General features: G+C 33.1%; 1 protein-coding gene across 4 annotated transcripts in view; it reads right to left on the bottom strand.

The window, feature by feature from the left end:
• Positions 1 to 27,387, bottom strand: part of LOC115879810 (protein dead ringer) — a 433,611-nt gene that overhangs the window by 26,113 nt on the left and 380,111 nt on the right. For all 4 annotated transcript variants that reach the window (XM_030896811.1, XM_030896813.1, XM_030896812.1 and 1 more), the window contains exon 5: positions 3,931 to 4,114. In XM_030896811.1, the coding sequence (XP_030752671.1) occupies positions 3,931 to 4,114 (184 nt within the window). The remainder of the gene's footprint in view (positions 1 to 3,930; positions 4,115 to 27,387) is intronic.

The following is a 27,387-nucleotide window of genomic DNA, read 5'->3' as shown; positions in this document are numbered from 1 at the left end:
TACCGGGTGTTGCATAGTCAGACGGGACATAGGAAATCCCATGTAAATTTTAATGGGGTCAATTATTGGCTTCCCTAATTATTTTAGAGAGTAATTCTATTTAGGTTTACTAAAAGAGCACTAAAACCCACATTCAAAAGAATAACTTTAGATATTTTTGATTAGCTCGTTTACGAATTATCGCCAATTTCTTTTTAAATATTTCTCCTTTCTTATGGCCCTGTATTTACTTATGAGCACCAGTCAAGGTAAAAGATAACCGTCAAATGAAGTTGTCATTTCAGAAATTTACCTATTTAGTGCTTTATTATTATTGAAAACTCATTCCTACATCGGAAATCTTAAAGATGTATTTAAAAATACAAATTAATATGAATTAAAGTAAAATAAAGTAATCAATTACAAGGTTAATTATAGTATTATTACAATATTCAATAACTTATTAATTTAGGTACTATTAAATTATTAGAACTTTAGGATTTAAGAAGATGTTCAAATATTCCTCCATCGACTGCTAGACAATAACCCACAGGCGATCATAAAATTCTCTTCTTACATTCGCTAGTTGGTAAACTGAAATTCTATTGCATTCGGCAAAAATAGCATTTTTTAACGCGTCTAGATCCTTGTATATCCTGTTTTTTAAATGGCCCCAGAGAAAGAAATCGTTTGGCGAAATATCAGGAGACCTTGCTGGCCAATTTACTGTATGATTTAGGCCAATAACGTTTCCGTTAAAACTATTGTCTAAATATTCCCGAACAGCCAGGGTACTATGTGCCGGGCAGTCATCCATTTGGTACCAAACTTCCTGATTTCCCTAGCGGCATCATGTAAAGCAGATAAAATATGATTTTCGAGTAGTTCCAAATAATATTCTACATTTAAATTTCGCGTAAGAAATAATGGCCCGATAATATTGTGTCCGAATATCCCTGCCCAAACATTTACTTTCTGTGGATATTGCGTCCTTGTTTCTACAAATCTGTGTTGGTTTTCTTTGTTCCAATATCGATAATTTTGTACATTGGGTTCATTATTTAAGGTAAACGTGCATTCGTTAGTGAAACATATGTTTTTTAAAAATTCCCCAAATTCGACAAACCTGTGTTGGTTTTCTTTGTTCCAATATCGATAATTTTGTACATTGGGTTTATTATTTAAGGTAAACGTGCATTCGTTAGTGAAACATATGTTTTTTAAAAATTCCCCATCCGTGTTTGCTCTTTCCATCATATCAAAACAAAACGCCTGCCGCCGTATTTCGTCCTCATCTCGTAGCTCTTGGTGCTTTTCATGTTTGAAGGAATAGTATTTATGTCGTTTCAAAATTCGAAACGCTGTAGTGTGATCTATTCCTATTTCATCCTCAAGTTTCCTTGTGCTGATCTTTCCATCGTTCTCTTCCACGCACAATAAAACTTCCAAGTCGGTATCATTTCTTGCATCTTCTCTTTGTTCCTGTCTTGCTTCACATCTGCAGTTATTTATTAGAGTACCTTTGGTCTCAAATCTCTGGATATTCCTTGCGATTGTAGATTTTCCAGGTATCGGTCTATTCGGATACAGAGCAGCAAACATGTCCGACACCTTTTGATAACTATTTCCTTGATAATACCATTTAATCATCAATACTTTTTCTTCGGTAGTGTAATTCATGGCTAATATTTTCGAATAATAAATAGATAAATTTCTGAAATGACAACTTCATTTGATAGTTATCTTTTACCTTGACTGGTGCTCATAAGTAAATACAGGGCCATAAGAAAGGAGAAATATTTAAAAAGAAATCGGCGATAACTCGTAAACGGGCTAACCAAAATTATCTAAAGTTATTCTTTTGAATGTGGGTTTTTAGTGCTCTTCAATAAACCTAAATAGAATTATTCTCTAAAATAATTAGGGAAGCCAATAATTGACCCCATTAAAATTTACATGGGATTTCCTATGTCCCGCTCGACGATGCAACACCCGGTATGTATGTTCTAATGTTTCATCGGCTTATGATAAGTGATTTTGTAATAGAAGAGGATCGACAAAGCAAAAAAATCATGAGGAAACAATAATGCTGTGCATCCATTACTATAAAATAAGCAGTCAGCGAATAAACAAGACTGAATAAAAATAGAAACAATATCGTTAAGAAGTAACTATAAAAATAAATGTGATGCATCTTACATGAGAGAGACCAAGAGACACTTAAAGGTGCGTATTCATTATCCGAACGAACGAACGAACGAACGAACGAATGAAAGTGCGGTATATTTCGACGGGGACCGAACGCATGCGGCCGTTCGTTCGGTCGTGCGCTCGACCATCCGCTTCGAGTCGGTACATCAAAGGCGTTTGCCTGCGTGCGCTTTCAGATTTAATGTGCGTATTCATTATCCGAACGAACGAACGAATGAAAGTGCGGTATATTTAGACGGGGGACTGAACGCATGCGGCCGTTCGTTCGTTCGATGCGCTCGACCATCCGCTTCGGAGTCGGTACATCAAAGGCGTTTAGACGTCAGCGTACAAGAGTATGATCGATAGCGGCTCCACTTTCGTTCAGTCGCGCATACCACCTGTGACGTCACTAGGAAAATAATGAATAAATAAAAAATAAAGAAAGTTGACAGGAGATCTGCAATTTTTGGGGTTATGGTTAAGAATTGTTTATTTTAAGACTTTTTAGTTCGTTTAATTTAATAATTACTAAAACCAGCAGTTCCAAAAATATATTTAAAAATAATAATTATCTATTAACATGGATTTGGACGATAGGTAAGAATACTGAATTTATTTCTATATTCGGTATAAAATTGTTTATTAGGTTTTTAGTTTGCGATGTTTATGGTAAATAATTTTCATTTTCATTGCCTCTGAATTCACATGAGGACAGAGTTGAGGATATCTATGGAAAAGTAACCACAAGAGGAATTGTTACATCATTTAAAAAATATTGGGAAGTTTATTGTTTCCCATCGAAAAGTAGAAAATGCCAATGCAGATGAACGTATTGTAATTGTGATAGAAGTAATTCTAAGGGTGAAGTTTATTATAATTAGTGGAAGTAATACCAAGGGTGAAGTTTATTATAATTAGTGACCTCTGCTTCTTTTTATATGTAGAAGTTTCTGGTTTTGAGAATAAATCGGTTGAACCACACCCAAAATTTAAAGGAAGTATTTGCATACCCAGAATATGCCCATCGAGGGTTATATAGCTCAAATTTCTTTTAATGGTAGGCAATTATTCAATGCAAATTAACTTTTTAAGCGACTGAAATATTAAATAGTTTACAATATGGTATATCACTAAAAATATATTAGGTACTTTTAGGTACAATTAGGGCCCGATACATTTCAAAAAGTAGAATATTATTTTATATTAAATGAGGTATTGTACTAACAATCAATTTATATTAATAACGGAGATAAAAAAATAACAGAACAAATAGTTCTTTTTCTTATACTACAAAAATAAACTATAGAATACAACAGTATTTAAAAAAAAATAAAAAGTGATGTTCCGGCCGAGATTCGAATTCCGGTCTCTCGCTTCCTAGCCCGACTCCTTGTGCACTGCTCCATAGTAACTTGCTTAGCGATAATTCAATGACGGTATATAAACAAAAAAACAGGTTTATTATAATATCTTGACGATTTGGTCTTCTCGTGCGGTTCTATCGTGCGGTTCTATCGTGCGGTCCCCGTCCATACCTCTAGCGAACATTCGTTCGTTCGTTCGTTCGTTCGTGCGGATAATGAATACGCACCTTAACAATTTCACTCAAGGAATATTAGAGACAATACTTATCAGTCCAAAAATAATATTATATTCCAAAATTTGATTTCAAATAACTTTCAAATTAATCATTATCTATACCACTTTCAAACAAATATTTATATATATTGTTTTATATTCATATAAATTAGTACTTACTGTGTTCGTAACGTAAAAGCTGCCGACGTTATGGAGGATGGTAAGTGAAGCCCTTTAATGATTTCTTGCCACAACTTCTTGTTGATTACATCTACTAGTCCACCTCGTGCTATCACCAAATTGTAAAGTTCGTAGAGATCTAGGACTGACTTGGCCATTATGGGTAGACGATTTATAGGAGTTCCTGAAATAAAATTAAAAAAAATGAATATTTCTATAATTCGGTCCGATTCTGAAGAATTAGCTACTAGAATGATTAAAGGAAATAATTACACAATAGCAAATCCTTGGAGTCATAAATGTTTAAGATTATGTTTATTAGAATTAAAATTTGTTTTTTACTTTTCGGTGGTGCAAATCTTGAAGTGTGCTGTCTTTTTTTAACCAGGATATAGGATACTTATAAGAAAAAGAAAAAAGTGCGCTCAACGTTTCATAGTTATTTTTTATACAAGGCTTGTGACAAGACGATAAAATAGTATCGTCGCGTCGTTGTAAAAAATATTCTTTATTAAAAGAAATTTATTACGAGTAGAAAAAATATTGTGCTGGGTTGTCGTTGGTTTCTATGTAATTTGACAAATAAATAAAGCTGTCTCTTTAGTTGTCAGTTTTGAGTCAATATTTTTTTTCGTGTTGATTGCCGATTGAATTGTTGAGTCTGAAATGGCTCAAAACGAAATAAGTAAATTAACAACAGATATTCAGGCTGAGGCGACAAACGCCATATCCAAACTACTTCCATTTAAATCCCGAATAACTTATGAGAAAAGTAATTTAAAATTTTCAAAAATGGAAGCAATTATAAAACGTGCGAGAAAAAATAGTTTTTAACCTATCCTCGCTGTTAAAGTATCATTTAACATTTAATCTACCCTTGGCGGTTAAAGTACTATTTTATCTACCATTTTTTATAGATATCCGGCAATTTTAACAGTTGCTATGGAAAAAAAGAATTTATTATAAATTTAATTTGTTGATAGTTTCAACGTATTTGGTGACATGCACGCCAACTTTAATTGATATCTGTATACTTGTATATTGTCAAGAGCAAGAATTTAAGTATTTATCATTAAAATAAATCACCCAGTATATTAAATAAAATATATTTCTATAAACATAATATTTGCACAATGAAAATTAAACTAGAAAAAGTTGACGTCATACTAAGATCTGAAGGTGAACTTTGTTTAATTCTTATTGTTGTAAATATCAATATGGGAGAATAATTAAAAAGTAAATCAGAGGGGAGTCGGGGGCTCTCTCGGGGGAGAACGAATGAAGAAGTCATGCTGTTCAGTTGAGTTGCGTTCTCCAAGTATCATAATGACAGTAAAGTAAGTTTATATTTTTTATATATTTTCTCTAAGTATATTTTATTGGTCAAAAGGTATTCTGCTTGATATTTCTCCTACCTAAATTAATGTATTTAATTCTTTAATAAATTTATATTTTGTTTTTATATATATTGATTGTTTTAATGATCTTCGATACCTAAAACGTCCCTAGCCGCAACCCTCTAAAACGGGGTCGCGACATGACATCGCGACTCTTTAACACCTCATCATAATTTATCCAACATTGTATATCTACCGATACCACACCAAGAACGAGAATACGATGATGCCGTTCATTCCAGCGACAGACGTTTGCTCTATCCAGCAGAGTTGCATGTTAAACACGCCGCCTGCCCTTCTTGCCTCGTATTGCTATAAAATGGAAATTGAACACAACGTTTGGTTGCATTTACTGAAGTTCGTTTTTAAGTAACCAGGATACACTTATAGACAGTAGAAGACATGTAACGTAACGACTACCATCCAGCATCCACATGATGTCAGAAATGGTCAGATATTAAAAACAACTCCAGAATGAAAATATTGGATAGAACGTTTATTGTCAGAATTAAACGCATGATAAACAAAGAAACGTCATAGTAAACAAGAAGCAAATGGACAGTATGCTGATTCTGCAAGTTTAAAAGTCAGTCTTTCTCGCGCTATTGACCTTCAGCGCATATGATATTTAAATAATGCATGGAAATGAAAACAGAAAAACCCATGCAACTAGGAACACATGGATTATAGGCAAGGGTAGAAGCTGGTGTGTGCATTGCTTAGCTGATAGAAGCACCCCAAGAAAGTTCATTGGAAGATCCCAGCAGAAAATTTGCTCCCAACAGTACAAAGTGGTATCAAGATTTTTTTTTATTAATGTAAAGGGTTAAAGAGTACGAGAAATTAATTTAATTAATGTTTCAAGTTACAATCCCACTAAATATTATTTTCATTGTTTTATATCACTATATTACATTGCCTCTAAGAAATATTATTCTATATTAGTCTATTTTATGAGTATTAAGTTTTATTATTTTATATGTATAAAATAACACAACACAATTTTCATTTATTTATTGCATTATTATTATATTCACAGGTAATTTATTTTAATATCTATATTTTCTTTATATTTAACGCTGGGGACCAGCTTTTTCAGGACCGGGGGAAATGTCAAGAGCAAGAATTTAAGTATTTATCATTAAAATAAATCACCCAGTATATTAAATAAAATATATTTCTATAAACATAATATTTGCACAATGAAAATTAAACTAGAAAAAGTTGACGTCATACTAAGATCTGAAGGTGAACTTTGTTTAATTCTTATTGTTGTAAATATCAATATGGGAGAATAATTAAAAAGTAAATCAGAGGGGAGTCGGGGGCTCTCTCGGGGGAGAACGAATGAAGAAGTCATGCTGTTCAGTTGAGTTGCGTTCTCCAAGTATCATAATGACAGTAAAGTAAGTTTATATTTTTTATATATTTTCTCTAAGTATATTTTATTGGTCAAAAGGTATTCTGCTTGACATTTCTCCTACCTAAATTAATGTATTTAATTCTTTAATAAATTTATATTTTGTTTTTATATATATTGATTGTTTTAATGATCTTCGATACCTAAAACGTCCCTAGCCGCAACCCTCTAAAACGGGGTCGCGACAATATTTCTGTTATACTTTCTGTATAGTATTATTTTATTAAATAACTACATGAAGGAATATTACCCATATACTTTCTATTATCTTTAGTTAGTTAAGTTGTACAATTATTATCTAAGTTAGTTAATTAAATCAATGATCAAAATCAAAATTTACATTAAAGGAATGATAAATTGTATTGACTTCATTCGGAACATAGATCTATGTCTTGTTATTTCCTTTCTTTTAAATGTGTCCGTAAGTTGACTTTGACACGGACGCATATTTTGACTGCGGCAAAAGAATTTAGGAAAAATTTAATTTATATCAAACGCCTTTATGTTCGCCTTGACAAATTATTTACAATATAAATAAAAAGCGCCGTTCATAATCGAAGTGGCAACTGTCCAAAATCTTTCATTGTATCGCGTTTCAATTATTATTCTTGTCAGTGTTGTAGGTGGAAGAGACTCAGACTGGTAAATAATATAGAAACTCTGCCAACAATATATTAGAGCAGAATATTAATTGGAAATAAGAAACCAGTCGCTGCTGGTTTGCGATACAAAAAATAAATAAATCGAAAAAAAGTAAATTTATCATACAGTTATAATACATCATGTCTAAGAATCGAGGAAATAATAATTCTTTTAAAGGTATGTATTCAATTTCGTGGGCAAGCAATTTCAGTATTCAATATTTAATGCTGAAGGAAATCCTTGCAATTAGACGTGATAAATATAATATCTAAATAACCAAAACCTCGTTGATTATTGAAAGAGGTAGAATAAACCTGAGAGAACAATTCTCACATCCAAAAAATAAAAAAATATAATATGTAACTACGAAAGAGTACCATCAAAAATGAAAAAACCAACAGACTACCAACCAATACAATAGAAAAAAAATAGCCATACTAGAAAGATAACAAAAGAAAATAGTAAAGATAATATTTAAACTATAGACTAACACCAGCAGAAGAAGTAATCCAAAAACAAAAGAACTGAACGTCAGGCAATAATAAAATATCATAATATATTACTTCTACACAAGATCAAAAATAAGTTAATAAAAACAATTATCATTTTGAAAACTAACAAACAAATACAGACTTACGAAACTAGAAGCAAATTCCAAATCAGAACATCCAAGAGAATTCTTCAATTTGGTGGGCAAGCAATTTCAGCATTCAATATTCAATGCTGAAGGAAATCCTTGCAATTAGACGTGATAAATATAATATCTAACCCAAGTAGCATTTGGACGTTATCTAACGTCGTGTATACGTCGCGTTCAATAAACCCGACGTCGGGTACCAACGTCGGTTCGACCGCCTGACGACCCTTATTTGCACCTAAATGGGGAATACAGATTCGGGTCGCCTCGACATCGGTATCTGACCTAATAGGGAATGTAATTCTACCAATTACCAACGTCATATTACGTTGGATTTTAGTCACTTAAAATTCGTCGCTAAGCACTTACGTTACGTTTGGTTTCATATTCGCTACCAAGAATACATAAAAACCTAACCAAACTACCTAATTACAAATGGATTCATGATCACTCCTCGAATATAACTATAAGTGCCTATCTAATTTCATATTATAATAATTCTGAATCATTAATCCAGACATCAGTTTTGTCAACGGAAGTCACTTTTTTGATATATCTGATTAAAATGCTCCGGAAAACAACGAGCGCCTTCAAAATTAGGTAGATTTATGAAATTAAAAATAGCTATAAAAAAGTTACTCGCAAAATATTTTTTTAATTTTCTAGCTGGTTTAATCATAAAACTGTACTGTCGTTCCTCCCAAACTCAACCTTATCAATATTATTCTACTAGAAATCGAAATGTGAATATAAATTTTAAAAACAAAAACGATTTTAAAATGGCTGACAATCGGATACGTGTTAAGAATGGCGGATTTCTGTGTCCGACTTAATATGAACTACCAATATACCAATTCCGATCGGGTCTCCAATATTAGTCGTCTCACACGACCGAAGTCATCAAACCGGACGACCGGCAATCGTATTATGACGTATATAATTCCAACGTACGCCACGTAACCTCACTTTGCGTATCAGTGATTTGTGGATTTGTGCAACTATATTTTGTTTTGTTTTCTCTTTAAATATAACATGGGCAGCCACTTTTTTAAGATAGTATATACAAAATTTAAAAGAATTGGAACCAGTACCTCACATGTGGGAGGAGGATGGGGTCTGCTGGTTTCCTAAGCTAAAAAATGAAATTAAGATGCGCCAGTGTAATGCAGCATCTCTTCCGGATAAAAAGCATTCGTGGGCGGAGGGAAGACATCACTACCACTATTATTATTTTGCAAAAGCTTCGACCTCTTTCTGTAAAATGTAGATGAATGTCTAAATGCCTTTTTAGTGTTTTTTAGGCATAATAAAAAAAATTAAGTTTGTTTACAAAAACTTTTTATTAGGTTATGTTCATGATGTTTATTAGGCCGCAAATGCTACTTAAAGGGTTGTATTTACGGACGTAAATAGAGATACGTAAATTAGGTTAAATATATGAACATAAAATACAACAAAATATAATTGGACGTTACTTTAGGGATTATCAGTGAGACGTATCCTATTCGGACAACGGGTAGACGTCGGGCTAGTTCAAGTATTGGTACGTCGTGCAAGCCAACGTTGGAACGACGCGGCGAATTAATAAAAATGGTACGTTGTTATTTTGTACGTCGACAGATCGTTGGATTTACCGACTCGGATCCAACGACGTCACTTTTAATAGGAAAGCGACGTCACCAGTCGTATCACCAGCACCCGACCTAAATTTGCACAAAGTCTGACGTCGCTTCAGGTCAGATTTAGTTCGAAGTCAGATAGATGCTACTTGGGGAACGTCAGGCAATAATAAAATATCATAATATATTACTTCTAAACAAGATCATAAATAAGTTAATAAAAACAATTATCATTTTGAAAACTAACAAACAAATACACACTTACGAAACTAGTAGAAAATCCCAAATCAGAACATCCAAGAGAATTAAAAAAACCTTGATGCAAACTAACAACAGGAACTCATAAAATACAATATGTTACCAAAAGAAATAAGGCAACTTTTTGAAAAGGAAGAAAATTAAAAACATGATATTTAAGAAAAGTGTATAAACGTAGACGACATCGACATCGTTTCTAGTTTTCAGCACTGTGCTTATGGCTTATGCGCTCCTAAACGTGAAATAACCTGTGCATGACAGATCTGGTTTCGCCTTGAAGGATAACATGTTGTGGTAGTAAGTTCAACAAAACTTCCATCGCATTTGAAAAAAAAAAGACAGTAAAAGAGTTTCTTACTGCCACGCCCTTTCTAATTTGAAGTTCAATAAAACACAAGTTTACTTAATCGGTAATGAGTTGCATAGATACCACTAGCTTTTTAATTTCAACAGCCGGGTGGTCGGGGTTCAAAGATATTAATAAAAGGGCGCCACGAGATTATGCACTATGAACTCGGCATGAAAGGTGTTACTATTAAGTAGACTTCAACACTAACCTCGAACTGTTGAGTGTAACTACCATGAACTTCAAATATGCTATAACTCGTGAGTTAACTTAAGTGACTCTAACTTAACTATGAGGCTAGACTGCAAATAATACTACTAAAAATGTTTAAGCAATTTATTAAAATATTAAAAGTTAATATTTAAAGAAATGGAAATGAATAAACGTTGAAAAGTAGAATAAAATTTAAATCAAGAAAACTAACTAAAAGTATGACGTCATAATCTCCCTTACTTAAACTAAGTACAATATCCTGGGTGGATTACAAATATCAAACTAAATCTAAACTAAAATTGTACAGTCTTACTCTATTCGATTGTACTTGAAAACTTCCTCCGGCTGAGCTACGGTCTATAGCTACAGGGTGGCTACGGCTGTGCACAACAGCTCGATGAATGTCACTGGGGCCCACGGATGTCAGCAGGGGTACAGATGAAAGGTAGGTGTAGGACATCAAAAGGTGAACATAAAAAACCCTCAACGAGGGTTTATGAAGTCGGGTAACTCTACACACGGGCAACAGGAACGGATGGAATTCTGGACTGTTCTGTGCTGTACGGTCTGGATCGGTCTTCTTGCTCTTGGAACTATTCGGGGACTTCTTGGGCACGTGGAATCGGAATATCAGTCGGAGAATTTGGCTATTTTAATCCCATTGCGGAAATTGGTCGGCGGTCCATAAAAATCATCAAAATCCAACCACGTCTCTGACCAAAGGTGTTTCGGAAGCCTTAATCCTTCTTTACGAAGACCTGCTATTCACCAACAGTGAATGCTTCACGAAACGGCAGCCAGTTCTTCACGACGATATTCTCGGTCGGGGAGTACACAAGAAGTGATGCAAGGATTCGATTTCCTTCACAAAATCAGATGTCAACCGGAAATCTCCCTCCAGGATATAGATAGAGAACTATATATCTTGACTAGTCCAACTCACAAAAATGCATAAATAAAAAATGATGTTCTAGAATATTTTCTCCTCAGCCATATTTCATATCCGGTCAATGAACGAACTTAACTCACAAATTCCCACAATTAAATGAACGAATTGCACACTGCGATCCACATCAAAAATAACCAATTTAACTACGAAATTTTATCTGATAATTATAAAATTTCAATAACCAAAACAAAGGATAAATAAATCCAAAAACATCTGATTTGATCTGACAGTGACAAGTGATGACCAAAGATAAAGAGAGGTCGACAAAAATTCTAATGCTGGGCGGCCGTTTCCAGTGACAATATTGTTGAGCTTATGGAGTGTAGAGGTAGTTGAGCTGTAGCTTGGATAATATCGCCACAATATCGCGGTGTATATTCGGTTGCATAATGGTAAAATACTAAATAAAATAATATTTAACAATAAAATTATAGTAAACATGATGCAAAAATAATAGCTATTTGCGATATTTTATGAGCTAGCACACAGAGGTCGTTGCGAGGAAATTTGACTGTTACATTACTAATAATATACAGGTAGAAAATAATATGTTTTCCGTAGAAAATAATCAAATTAATAACTCAAATGGTGTTTCGCCAATCCCAAATATTAGTTATTAGGTTAACATACCGAGTCGGCAGTCCGTGGGTGCCAATTTCTGTGTCTACGAAGAATTCGGTTAATACGGTCAGTATAATAAGATGTACTGAATAAAGAACGAAGAGCAAGTATTTTCCAAAGCGCATAAAATCTAGCGTCGAATTAAGTAATTGTGCAATTAATACTTAGCATTTTTCTCTCTCTGACTTACTAGACTAGATTCTAGACAGGAAAACACCGACCCCCAAGACTTCGCTTGGCGATAGGCGATAGGGTATAGCTACTTATGTCATTGTTACTCTGAGCGAAGAACAACATCAATTTTTTAATATCAGATGTTTACCAGCTCGTTCTAACCTAGAGCACCTAGAGGAATTTATGATTCTCCACCACGTCCATGTAACAGGCGGTGATATATGTAAAAATTTCAAAACACAACACGAGAATTGTCATTGTTCCTGACATGTAGGTCAAGAAACAGAACTGAGAAAAAATTATAAAACAGTGGATTGTGTTTCTAAATTGGTGATTCATTACAAATAAATATCACAAGGCAACTAATAAGTAACAGTTCATAATTAAATGCACAACAGTAGATTTATTTTGAAAAAATATTAATATTATTATTGTTTGAGATTTCTCCGCTGTCTTAATAGGTTTCTAAGTCTGTTAATTTAGTTAATTCCATTACTAATTCCATTTTAATCTATTTTAGACAAAAAGTTTTCAGATAAAAGTTGTAGATAATCACATCCATGTCCTCATCAGTTGTTTTTCTAAAGCCTGTCATTTTTGACATATAATATATGTTTTTTTTTTTTAAATGGAAACCATAGTTGGCTATATGACTTTTTTAAGGCGCCATTTTTTAAGCTTTCTAGTGATATAAGCTATAATATGTTTAACTGTCACATCCAAACTTTGTAAATTAAAATAAACAAAAATTGTAAATATGAATTTTTCAAATGGAGGAAAGCGTGTATACTCTGTTTTTTTTCTCAGGTAAGATTTCGACAGACGATGACAGAATAAAAGCAGATGACGTCCAATACCAATCTATTTATTTTACTAAAAAAAGTTTCTAATCATTTTTAAGTTAACTATGGATGGGTTTAAATATAAATCCGTCATACGTCGTCTCTTGTTGTTTTTAACCAGTTTTATTGGTTTATTTCAAAAATGACAGATCGTATTTCAATTTTATTGGTTTGACGGAACGATAAACGACAAACGGACGCCGATCCGTATGAACTCGCCTTTAGATTTTTGACGCTTGTCAAAGTCTTGCCAAATTAGAGGTTATGATTTTGTGTCAACTGTTGTCAGTTTTGTAAAATACCCTGCGTTTTGGAAGATGATGCATTTGGATTCGTGTTATTACGTGTGTTTTGTGTCTTTTGAAGTCAATTGGAGGAAAAATCGAGTGAAAATTAACTGTAGACCCAGAGCACAGTTTATGGTTAATACACGCTGCCCAGGCAAAAAGTCTTAGACACCAATAAATATATATAATAAAAGAACCATACTAAACACATACTAAAAACTGGAGTAGCTGTAAAATATCGACATCACACGATACGTAAATAATGGATTTTAGTAATGCCAAAGGTACTGGTTTAAAAAATTAAGATTAAAGTTAATTAATCAACCTTTAAGGTACCTATAAAATTTGCTAAGTGTTATTAATAATAAAATAGTTTGTTTTATTTATGTTATTTTATTTATTCCTGCGGAATATTACTAATTTGTATTTGTACGTAAGTTATATTGATAAATATAATCATAAATGCTGGAAGTTTCATAAAGCTTGAAAGTAAGAAATAGTTCTTTTTTATATTTTCTCGGTATGTGGTGTCTTGTTCTTGTTTGTTTTGTATTAACACATACTGTTTTTTATTAAATTAAATAACTAGATTACATTTTTTCAGTTTTATACAGTTTTTTTGACAATATTTTGAAGTAATCACTTGTCAAAGTGAGTCAAATTTTAAATATAATAATTTCCTGCTATGCGTTCCAGTTGTACCAACTTATTTCTTTGTAAAATAAAATAAACTACTTTAAAATTAAAATGACAGACACATCTATCACTGTCAAGGATCTTCTCGTTGGACAGACTATAGGATTATTGGTTCAATTTTTCTTGGCAATACATTTTCAAGGATACGTTGACCGGTGAACGCTACTTAGTTTTTTAGAGAACGGATTTCAAGAAAAGTTAAATTTAGATAATCGCGCATCAATAGGGTGGTTCCAACATGACTTTCATTATGACCCCCACCTCCATAATGAAAGAAATGATAAAAATTATTTATATCATAATTATGCAAACTCAGGGATAGGAAGAGGTGGACCCATTGAATGGGCCTCCTCGATCACCTCACCTATTGATTTTAGATTTTTTTTTATGCGGTAACAACAAAAGGTTTACAAGAGAACTTATGAATTAAGAGAGGCACTCGAAGAGGTGGTACGGGGGAAATTTAATTAAGTCGACCGGTCGTTCTGTGAGAATAGCTAGTAATTCAGTTTTAATGAGATGCATTTATGTACTCAAAACAATAGCGGATTTTTTGAACATTTTCTAAAATAACTTAAAGTGTGATATTATTTTTTAAGTTTTAGTTTGTATAATGTAAATTGCAAAGAACCGTTTAATAATATATTTTGTCTTTTTATAAGTTATAAATCATAACAGAATAAGAATACCATACCAACTAAGTGAAATTAGCCAAGAAAGATAAGAATTGTCTATAACTCAGTAATTTTTCGAAAAAAACATATAGCTGAAAAGCTTAAAAATGGCGCTTTTTATGAAGTCATGGTCAGTTATGGTTTCCATTTAAAAAAACATATGTTTGTGTCATATGCCAAAAATGACAGGCTTTAGAAAAACAGAGAACACAAACTCATTAGGGAAGTGATTATTTACAACTTTTATCTGGAAACTTTTTGTCTAAAATCGATTATAATGGAATAAGGGACCATTTTTGAAATAGCAGAAATTAGTTTTTTTCAAAATATCTTGTAAGCCATGGACTTTTTCAAAAATCTGAAAGGCGCATATTTATGACCCCACAAAACTGGAAGTTTTTTCTCATTTAACCGACTCTCTATCTCCTAAAAACGGACAAAAACCTCAAAATCACAAATATTTTTGGAGCTTTTTATGGTTTTTGTTTTGTTTTTAGCAGCTTTTTTTGTTTCAACCTGTTTTTCCTGCTGATTAACGGTTTCTATTAGGCTTTTAATATTTTCTTGGTGTTAGTCCTGCTCCTCTACTGAGGTGGACCATGGTACAAAGAATACAAGGTATGATCGAGAGCGGCTCCAATTTCGTTCAGTTCGCGCATACCACCTGTGACGTCACTAGGAAAATAATGAATAAATAAAAAATAAAGAAAGTTGACAGGAGATCTGCATTTTTTGGGGTTATGGTTAAGAATTGTTTATTTTTAAGACTTTTTAGTTCGTTTAATTTAATAATTACTAAAACCAGCAGATTCAAAAATATATTTAAAAATAATAATTATCTATTAACATGGATTTGGACGATAGGTAAGAATACTGAATTTATTTCTATATTCGGTATAAAATTGTTTATTAGGTTTTTAGTTTGCGATGTTTATGGTAAATAATTTTCATTTTCATTGCCTCTGAATTCACATGAGGACAGAGTTGAGGATATCTATGGAAAAGTAACCACAAGAGGAATTGTTACATCATTTAAAAAATATTGGGAAGTTTATTGTTTCCCATCGAAAATAGAAAATGCCAATGCAGATGAATGTATTGTAATTGTGATAGAAGTAATTCCAAGGGTGAAGTTTATTATAATTAGTGGAAGTAATTCCAAGGGTGAAGTTTATTATAATTAGTGACCTGTGCTTTTCTTTTTATATGTAGATGTTTCTGGTTTTGAGAATAAATCCGTTGAACGACACCCAAAATTTAGAGGAAGTATTTGCATACCCAGAATATGCCCATCAAAGATTATATAGCTCAAATTTCCTTTAATGGTAGGCAATTATTCAATGCAAATTAACTTTTTAAGTGACTGAAATATTAAATAGTTTACAATATGGTATATCATTAAAAATATATTACTTTTAGGTACAATTAGGGCCTGATACATTTCAAAAAGTAGAATATTATTTTATATTAAATGAGGTATTGTACCAACAGTCAATTTATATTAATACCGGAGATGAAAAAATAACAGAATAAATAGTTCTTTTTTTATACTACAAAAATAAACTATAGAATACAACAGTATTTAAAAAAATAAATAAAAAGTTATGTCCCGGCCGAGATTCGAACTCCGGTCTCTCGCTTCCTAGCCCAACTCCTTACGCACTGCTCCACAGTAACTTGCTTAGCGATAATTCAATGACGGTATATAAACAAAAAAACAGGTTTATAACAATATCTTGACGATTTGAACTTGCGCGCGGAGCGTGCTGACCAATAGCGCCTGTTATCACCTGTGACGTAGCGACCAACCTGCGCAATATCATACCTTGTATTCTTTGTACCATGGAGGTGGACCTCCTTCTTCCTCTACTAACGCAATATTGATATTTTCACCAAATCTTGCTCGAAATCTTGTTTAGATCTAAATAATGCAATTATTTAATGTTAAGGGCCATCTAGACGAGGTTCAAGGTCTAGGCTGGGCCTACTATGGCACGATCCATTGTTTCCAGCCTATAAATACGCGGCCGCGCCTTATATACTTCTCGGAAAAAGTCTTTATGCATATCGTGCGATGTGACGTCACATTAGACCGTAACATATTTGTGTTTCTACGAACATGAACGGGACTAATATTAAAATGTCGGACCGTTTGAAGATCTGCCACGATCGTAAAATCCACAGAGTTAAGAGGCGGATTAACGCAGCTGGCCGGCTTAATTACTTGCGAGGGTTGCGATTGTCGATGAGAGGAAAGAAAAGGTTCTGTGGTACGTCTGATATTAATGATATGTTATAGAGAAAAGAGAAATCAATAAAAGTTGGTGTGCATTTTATCGACGACGTCGAAACTATTGCCACACTATTGCCAAGTTAAATTTCGAATAAATAAAAATTCGTTTGAAACTTAGACCACACTTTTCCTTTTCCTTGTTACCTTATACCATGATTACAAAAAACACGCTGTTACATTATACAGGCCCGGCAATGGATCTCTAGGCATAGGAATTACATGCATTGAAATGAAACGCCTATAAAAAGTCTATGCTTAAACAGAGATGGACAACAACTTCCCCGTTTCCACTTCCACTACGACTGTCTACTTAGACAAACTCCAATAAGATAACAAATTTTGGAAATTCCGCCACCTCCCATCCACTCATGATACCCATCTCCCTGCCCTTTATTTATCGCCATTATTTTATTTCCCTTCCCGCGCCTCCGCACCTCGCTATTCTGACTCCCGTCAGTTCATCACAGAGTTGCCAGGTCTACCGGTTTCGTCTGTAAGCTACCGATCTACCGATTTAAAGAAAAATCTAACGATATATTCAACTGCGTCTTTAGTTTTTACAATAGAAGCACTTATAAAAAGCTGACTTATTTGACTAAAAATTAAGCGACTGCCGTGTTGGAATCTGTATAATTTGACTTTATTATTGTTTCATTAAATTTTATTTAGTAATAACACACATACAGGTCATCGTTCTGTCTAGTTGCAGAGTTACAGAGATATTCCTAAAAATCCTTATTACTCCTTATTACTCCTTATTAGGCGCGGTATTGGCGACATGCCCGAAGAAGTTGATATCTTTTGAAAAGATTTTATTTCATTCATCTACTAAAGTTGAACCCATATTTTCCCCCAAAAAATGTAAACAAAAAACAAAATTTAAGTTAAGAAACAACCTAAATTCGGACAAATATTTTAGTGATTTTCCCGTCAAAAAAAATATATTAATATGAAAAAAGAGTTGAGAGTTGCTACAGCTTTCCCATTGAAATGAAATTAATTTTAGATATCACTGATCAAAATTTGTACAAAGGTAAAAAGTGACTGCTACACTAATTTGTGACTGCTATCCCTAGTTGTTATAGTTTTATATGTTTTTATTAATATATTAATATTATTTAATTCAATATTTTTTTTAATATTAAATAATATACCTAGCTATTTCTAATTCTTGTTATATTTATTATATTTCTATTTTATTTGAGTGATCTATTATTACGACACATAGGAATGATAATTTTGGACTTATATTATATTTTATTTGGTTTCTGTACTTTTAATTTTTGTTGAAAATCTACCGAGAATTTTGTTCTCGTATGGAATTATAATCTAACAAACCCGGCAACCCTGTTCGTTTACTCCTTATAAAGTTTTTTTCGGCCAAATTCCTTTGTCACAGCCGCGGCTTTGTCAAGCGCCGCCGCCGACCGACTGTGTCGGGGCGACTGCTAGGAAGATCGTACAGTATTGCCATTTCATAGAATTGCACTTGCTATTTTAGAAATGATATCAAAGTTTTGCATGTTACTTTTCGTTTTAGAAAGAAGTTATGTGCCTAGAGAAAACATTCTTAAAATTGTTTCGTACTTTATTTAATATTTCATTAAGTAGGCAAGATAATGGGATTAGAAGATTTAGGATTTTGACAAGCCAACATAATTTCGATTTAATTGAATGGCAACACTGTCCGTCCTGTTTCTATTTTTTCGATTCTGTTCTATTAGTAGGCGGTAGCCCCCACACAAGCGTCTTAAAGACCCGCCCGGCGCCCCCTCGCGCAGGGGCTCTCTCGTCGTATCACTTCTATGATCACTTCCCCTATACGATGGTAGGGAAAAGACACTTTATCCGTCTCTGTTGCACTGCAGTGTATTTTGCAGCCTTACCATCTTTTTTTATCGCATTGAAAACCTCCTATTGCTAATATTCCTTTGCCAGTAGTGTATAACCAGGGAATGGCTCACTTGGGTAAAAAATGTACATGTACTGCCAAAATATCATTTTACTGCCCAGCGACTGGCAATGACTGGGAAGAAAACTGCCTATGTCTGCTATACAGGGTGAGTCTTATATAAGTGCAAATGTTGTCAGAGCTGGTAGATATAAAAGAAACATATTTTCTCTTTACCGTTTTTCAAATAAAGTCCAAAATAACCGAGATATCTTACTTTGAAAATTAAAAAAAAATGATTTTTCACCTAAATTTTGAGAACCGTTGGATCTTTTCTGGGGTTTCTTTCTTGTAAATTTGGTCTACTACCTTTGTTGCCATATTATGAAGATATGTTTTTTAACTAAAAATTAGAAATATTTTCAAAAAAATCCAAATTTTACATTTTTTTTCTCGAAAAAAACCTCATAGATAGTTTCTGGGATTGAAATATACTATCCCTAAAAATATTTGTACTTATTTAAGGCAAACCCTGGGACCATGATATTAGAAAATTAGCAGGGATAACTTGGGCCCGCATAGCCAACAATAGACCCAACTACAAAGAGAGTATCTAAATATGTAAGGGAGGCACCACAATTATTGGAAATGGTCGAATAAGCATCAAATGATTCAAGATGATGATGATGATTTCAATAATAGTTTGATAAGAATCTGAACTAATGAGAAACCAATAGAATCACCAAACGTACAGAGACTTAACCTTAAATAACCTCTGAGGTGCATTGACTAGCCTCAAATAAATGATTTCCGTAAAAATAGATGTGGAAATGATCGGCCGGCGGACGCTAATGACCGTTTTAAAAATTCGTTAATAACCTGAATCATCGTTTGACATTTCGGTTTTGTTTTGCCGCGGTCGCCGTCGTCGATGCCGCGCGGCCTCTTCACCGTTTCACGATGATTTATTTAATTTTAGAGTTTGTCCGTAGATTATGATTTAGGATTCTATTTTCGTAACCGGCCCGTAATTATGCTTCTTTTAACAAATGTTTTCGATCTACTACGACCGTACGTCTAGCTACGTAAAATATCGTATATATCGGGACGTCCATGTTGTATATTTCCGTTTTTTTTTTATCTAAATAAAGGATTATTAGATTAGAATCTTTGAGGTGGCTATCGGCATTACTACGACCTTTTCAGATCTACTGTGATCTTTTCCTGAGGTTAATAATAATAGCTCCCGTATATAGCGTTTAACGCCTTGGGAGTAGCAAGGTACAGCTTGCCATACTAGAGCCGTTCGGTATACAGGTTTATACAGGGTGTTTCAAAACAAATGCGAAAAACCTCAGGGGGTGATTCCTTGTTCAAAATAAAGGGTAGTTTGCTTCATAAACGTTGGGTCAAAAGTCAACCATTAGGGAGATATCGCGGTACAAAGATGGCGGAAAAATAATGTTCTTATTTTTTATCTTGAAAACGAAAAGAGATAGACTAATGAAATTTTATGGAAGCATTACTGTTATGAAAACACACTTTCTGGTAATTTTTTCACTTTTTTAAAATGAGTGGAAGGGGTTGAAATAAACTACCCCTATCATTCTTGTTAACGAAATTTAAAGAAAAATCTTATCAAACACATGCAAAAAAATTAATTTGGATAGTTTAGTTTGTTTGGAAACTTTTTTATCTCTTGTATTTTTTTTATAAAACTCACCGATTTGAAATTAAAAAATAAAATGTAAAGCATTACATGTCATGTATGTAAATATTAGCGAATTGCTTTTGCATTTTGGTTCGTGTTATTAAGTGTGTTTTATGTTTTATGAAGTTAAGCGTAGGAAAAATGGAGGGAAAATTAACTGCAGACCAGGGCACAGTTTATAGTTAATATTCGGTGCTCAAAGAGCCATCAATAGCCACCAATAAAGCTTGTATACCATCTCGTATATGGTACTAAAAATGGAGTAGATGTAAAATATCGACGGAAAATCGCACCATAGGTAAAGATAGATTTTAGTACTGTGGAGAGATAATGTCAAAAGATACTAGTTAAAAAAAATAAAATTAAGTGTGGGATATTGAGCATAGCTGAACCACGCTGAGAGATCTCTGTGGGTATTTAAAATTTAACAATATAAATTTATATATCTAAAGCAGTTTAATAACAAAAAAGCTCGCAATGATCTCTTTACTGCTAAAAATAATTGAGTAGAGAAGAGACCATTTATTTGGCTTTGAAGCTTTTATCACACTAATATCGCAAAGAATGGTTATCATTTTTAGTAAGCTGTTTTTTATTGTAAAAACAGTATTATTTTTCTACGCTCTACTTTCCGGTTAACTAAAAACCCACAATAGATACGCGAACTAGGTTGATTACTTTTTAATTTAATTTGTTTGCCAACCATTGACCGCTATGAGAGTGTTGAAAAATTCTTGACAGGTATCAAAACTAAAATATCGGGAACAATACAAAATAGCACGGATACCATTGACCACTCAACTTGATATTTTATTTTGATCATTTAGGTGAAAATATTATTTGAAATTTTGAACCTACACGTAACTTTTTTTTTTGTTTTATGTAGGATGTGTGGAGCGACCAACAATGATTGGAATAGTTGGCTTTCAAACCTGTGGCGTTTTATACCCTCTCGTCATCGTATTTTTTATTTTGAGAGTTGGCAACCCTACATCAAACACTTTCACTTCTGGAAGCTTACTACGACATAAGGTAAACTACATCTAAAGGTAAATCAATGTTTATATCCCTATTGATGATGTTTCTCACTTCTACCGTGCTGGCAACGCTTACTTTTGGGTCGGCATTTACATGCATGGAAGTAAATCGCATTGGGATCTTATTAAGTCGGAGTGAGAGAAATGCGACCGACCGACGCGACGCGCGACGGTGTACTGTTGCGGCGTTGCCGATACGCCTTTCCCTATCAAGAAAATTAAAATCACGATCGCAAACCGCTTATTTTTAAAAGACTTTTTTTTCAAGAGATAACTAGATAAAATCATTAGACATGTTTCAGAGCATCTGAAATGGAATTATAAGGATATCGTTAAGGTGTCATTTTTTTATAACGAGAAAACGTCAGTAATCGCGATAATTTAAAAACTCAACTTTTTAACACATAACACGCCATAACTCAAGAACCACTTTAGATATTGAAACTTTTTTTTATTTTCAAGATCGGATATTTTACAATATATTTACATAAGAAAAATTCGATAAGGTTGTTTTTTCTATTCAAAAATTGTAAACAATCCATCCGTTTAATTTTAGAGCATAGCAATTTTCAGCAATCGTGAACTTTTTTTATTGATAAAGATTTTCACATACTGACTACAAAGAAAATACAGCAGAAAGATTAGCAATGTTTTTGAAAAAACTACAATCTATTATTTCTAATAGATTTCGAGATATCGATTTTTGAATTCAGAGATCTAATAGCGCGACCACTATCGAACACCCACTCAATTCCCCTTATTTTTACCAAAAATGCAAGTGTTTCTAGCTTGCACTTAAAAAAATTCAAGCTATAGGGAAAATTACAACGATTCGTTAATAAATGAACAAATTAAGTATCACGAGACGTAATTAAATCGTGAAGCTGAACGCATGACGTATATATATATATACACCTTTCCCTAGAACTTTAAGTACTGACAGAGGTATTGATTGGGTCGACCGGTCAACTGCGACAAATCTGCTATATCCCCTTCCACGTCTCTTAACGATGTGCACAGTTTCTCGGTTTATATCATATGTTTGGCAACGTGTTTACTGTCCTCTCTTTATTCAGTACATTATAAACGCATTATACTCTTCTTACATACGGAAATCTCGACCCAAGACTAACCTTTGCCAGCCCTTAGTATACATACTCGTACATCCAGAAGCTATTTTCAAAAAGAGTCATCATAAATCAAACTTAATAAATTCAGACGTACCAGACGTATTGTGCTATAATTATATTAATTAATTTTTCAACTTGTTGACGTTCACAGTATTTGGCACGTATAATAACAATTAATTGAAATTGTGCTCATTGAATCGAACACGTGGATTAAACAAACCAAATCCAAAGGAGAATTCATAGAAAGGCGGTCGTTATGATCTAAAAACAAAGACGTTCTGTAGCGGCAGGACAGCGACGCGTCGTCTTGGTATTAAGATCGGTATTTTGACCTAGAGGCTTTATGATTAATGTTATTTATTTTCGGTAAGGACGCTTTATATTGCCAAAAAAATGTTTATTAAAAGTCTTAACGTCTTGTTGGATACAGGGGGTGTCCAATATTGGTTAGTTTTTAAGCCCATTGAAAAGTATTTTGTAGTTATCTACAGCAACTTCTTAGAGCAATATACAGGGTGGTACCAATTGTAATGTAACATATTCTTCATAATGTAACATATTCTGCAATGAAAAATCCGAGTTTATGTATTGACAATTTATTAGAATAAACAACAAAAATAAGAACTCTTTTATAGGTACTGAATATGTCGTATGATCGAAAAAACTCGTATAGTTGGCTTAGAAATGACGATTATTGACATTTACCATAATATTTTACATATGAAATAACAGCCATCTTCATTTCCATTTAGGCAAAATCAAACATGAACCAGTGGGGCTACCTTGACGGACCTGTATCCTGTGAATGCGGAGAGGAACAAAATATGAGGCATCTTCTCGTATGCCTAAATCTCCCAAACATATGCAATCAGAGTGATCTGGCGGAGGGAAATACCAACGCTCTGGAGTGTGCCAAGTACTGGGTATCCTGTGTGTCAATTTTAAAACTTCCCACCAATTTTGGAACTTTAGTTTCGGAGATATAAATTTAATCGGACCTTTTTAAAAAAAAATAATGTTATTTTTCAGAAACTATTAGAGACAGAGTTTACCAAAAATGCTTTTTATAATTACTAGTGGGTAAATTAATTTCTAGATATATTACGAATTTTTTTGGAACTTTAGTTTCGGAGATATACATTTAATCGGACATTTTTAAAAAAAATTAATTTTATTTTTCAGAAACTATTAGAGACAGAGTTTACCAAAAATGCTTTTTATAACTACTAGGGGGTAAATTAATTTCTAGATATATTACGAATTTTTTTGGAACTTTAGTTTCGGAGATATACATTTAATCGGACATTTTAAAAAAAAATAATTTTATTTTTCAGAAACTATTAGAGACAGAGTTTACCAAAAATGCTTTTTATAACTACTAGTGGGTAAATGAATTTCTAGATATATTACGAATTTTTTTGGAACTTAGGTTTTGGAGATATATATTTAATCGGACCTTTTTAAAAAAATTAATTTTATTTTTCTGAAACTATTAGAGACAGAGTTTACAAAAAATGCTTTTTATAACTACTAGTGGGTAAATGAATTTCTTAATATCTTTCTTGCAGTTAAAAATATGAACAATCGGAAATACACGTCAATTTTATTTGTAAGGAGGACACTTTAAAAGAATATTTTTAGCGTTTTTCTTTTAAGCCCCTAGGGGGGGTAGATGTCACCCTTAGAATATTAAATGGCAATGGGGGTCAAGTGGCACATCGTTTTAAAGGACGTTTAATTCTCTTTTCAGTGGTATCGTACTTTGTTGCTTTTTGACCAGAGGTTTCCGAATAATCGCGTTTCAAAGTTGCAGAAACAATTAAACATGCCTGCATTGAGATTTTGGTTTTCAGGCTAGTGTTTACACAAAAATTATTGCAATGGATCTCCTTGTAGTACAAATGATTAGAAGATTAGTTGGCAACATGGTCGTAGCCATTATATTTTTCTAAGTGCTCCATCTCGTCATTTTCTTCCGGTCCGACAGTGGTTAAACGAGAGATTTCTGGGTACATGGATTGGCAGAAGGGGGCCAATTGAATAGCCTCCAAGATCACCGGATTTAACACCCTTAGACTTCTTTCTTTGGGGACATCTTAAATCCATTGTTTATAAAACACAACCTACTGATATTTATGGTTTTAAAGGGAAATTAGAAAAGACACATCAATTTTATAATATTATTTTATATTTTATTTTATATTTTTTTTATTTATTTTTTTATTTTTTTTTTCAATTCCCGGTGAAGTTTTCAGAAATGTTAAGGAGGAGTGTGAAAACAGACTTTTATTATTATTAAAAATGCAAACATTTCGAACAACTTATAAGATAGGGCGTAAGCGGTGTAACCTAATCTTCTAATCATTTGTACTACAAGGAGATCCATTGCAATAATTTTTGTGTAACCACTAGTTTTGCAACATTGAAACGCGATTATTCGGAAACCTATGGACAAAAAGCAACAAAGTAGGATACCACTGAAAAGAGAATTAAACGCCCTTTCAAACGATGTGCCACTTGACCCCCATTCCTATTTAAGATTGTAAGGGTGACATCTACCCCTCCTAGGGGGTTGAAATAAAAAGGTTAAAACAATTCATTTAAAGTGTCCCCCTTACAAGTAAAATTGACGTGTCTTTCCGATTTTTCATATTTTTAAGTGCTAGAAAGATATTAAGGGTGGGAAGTTTTAGAATTGACACACTGTATAACCGCTGTGTGCATATATATTTTTTGTAGTTTGTCTAATTCTGTACAAGTTTTGTTCGTATTTATGTTGATTGTTTGACTATGTTTTTTTAAATGTATGATGTACCTTTTTTATTAATTTAGCCGTTTTGTATATTTTATATATATATATTTTTGTATTTCTTGATTTTTTTTCATATACCCATTTGGACACGAATAAATAAATTTCCAAGCCAACTCTGACGCCGTTCTTTGCTTAATTATATGAATTCCGTGTTATTAACGTACTGTACCCAAAATCCGTAAATCTACGGATTAATCATAGTTCTAGCAACACCGTCTCCGGCAGCCATTCACTCTGTCGACTGAAAGCAGAATTACGGCACAGTATTCTTTATCCGCTGCGCAGAGCTAAACTAAATTTTGGAATTCTCGGACAGGCTGACGGTAAAGCCAGTTACATCCCTGACAGGTTTTGTGCCACAAAATCGCCCATAAAGTTGCGCATCTTCTTATTCCTTCAATCAACGATAGTACGTCGTTGGTATGTTTACGACAGTTTTTCTAGTTACTTACTTATCCACATAAGTATAATATAATCTACTGTTTAGTGTTCAACATTCAATCATCAAATCTCTACTGAATAAAAATAGTTCGAATTTTTTTTGAGTAAATTGACCTATAAAAAGTCCATTCCATCATTAACCTCATCCAAACATACAGGAAATGAGCTCATTCGATCAAACGACAACACCTACGAGACTTATCCCCTTAATCCAACATCAATAAACCGAAATAAAAACAAGTTTGAAAATAGCGAAAATAAAAAGAAAAGAAAAAAGAGAAGAAAATCCGACAAACAACGCTGATTAGAGTGACCTATAAAAATCTTGATTTTCATCCAAAACAATATAAATTTAGATAAAAAGAGACATTGTAATAATACCTGGTGGGCATGCCGGCATCATCTCGCGCGATATTAAAATAGCCCGGTGACAGCTGACAGACGATGACTGATTATAGCAGACATGTGATCAAATTAGATGCGCTCGCGGAGAAAGAGACAAATAAAAATCTAATGTGGCCCAGAAATAATATAAATAGTTAATATCTGTCTTGGGTTTTTAAGAGCGGCACTTGGCAAGGCGAAGGAACGCGGCCTGGGCGCGTTGTAAAACGAATTTATCGTGAATTGCACGTTAGTAACTTAATGTTAGGCTTTATTATTTTACATTATTTATGGTCAAATATGATTATTTGCTATTAAATTTTAATTTTTTATTCTAGAATTAAATAATTTTTTATTCTCTCTGTTTTTATTTTCTTAAATAATTGTTGAAAAATTGGTGGTGATAAATAATTTACTTTCATCCTGTTTGATTTTTTTTTCAAAATTTCAATAATCTATTAAACTCGTTATACCGGGTGCGTCTCAAAAGTGGCTCACCCCTATAACTTTTTTATTCTTTTAGATAAAAAAAAAAACGAGATTTGGTATGTTAGTATATGACATAAATTAGGATTGATTGACGTATTCAATTGATTTTGGTTACTTCCTGCTTCACCGGAAATGACTTTTTAAATAGCACCCTCGGTATTTTTTATCTTATTCGATAGAAAATGACATTCTGAATAGAATGACATATCATATGTCAACTTTTGACATTCTCGCTTAATAAAAAATCGTATTTTAAAATTCAATCTAGAGTGTCATGGCTATGTTAAAAACACTAATTCTTAATCAAGGAGCTTTGGAAAAATAGATTTAATCGTCTAATGTTTTTAGTGTCTTGTCATGGCCAGTTAGAAAATGCTCAAATCGTATTTTTAATCATATCTCAATTTTTTCAAATGGAACGAGAGTTGCTCATTAGCATATTTGGAAAAAGCATTTTTTAACGAATAATTTCATACCACACACTTGGAATTTCG

Source organism: Sitophilus oryzae, unplaced genomic scaffold (genome assembly GCF_002938485.1).
Source record: "Sitophilus oryzae breed Bouriz unplaced genomic scaffold, Soryzae_2.0 scaffold_1588_pilon_pilon, whole genome shotgun sequence".
Lineage (NCBI taxonomy): Eukaryota > Metazoa > Arthropoda > Insecta > Coleoptera > Curculionidae > Sitophilus > Sitophilus oryzae.
Note: the sequence above shows the minus strand (reverse complement) of the source record. Positions and strands in the feature narration are given on the sequence as shown.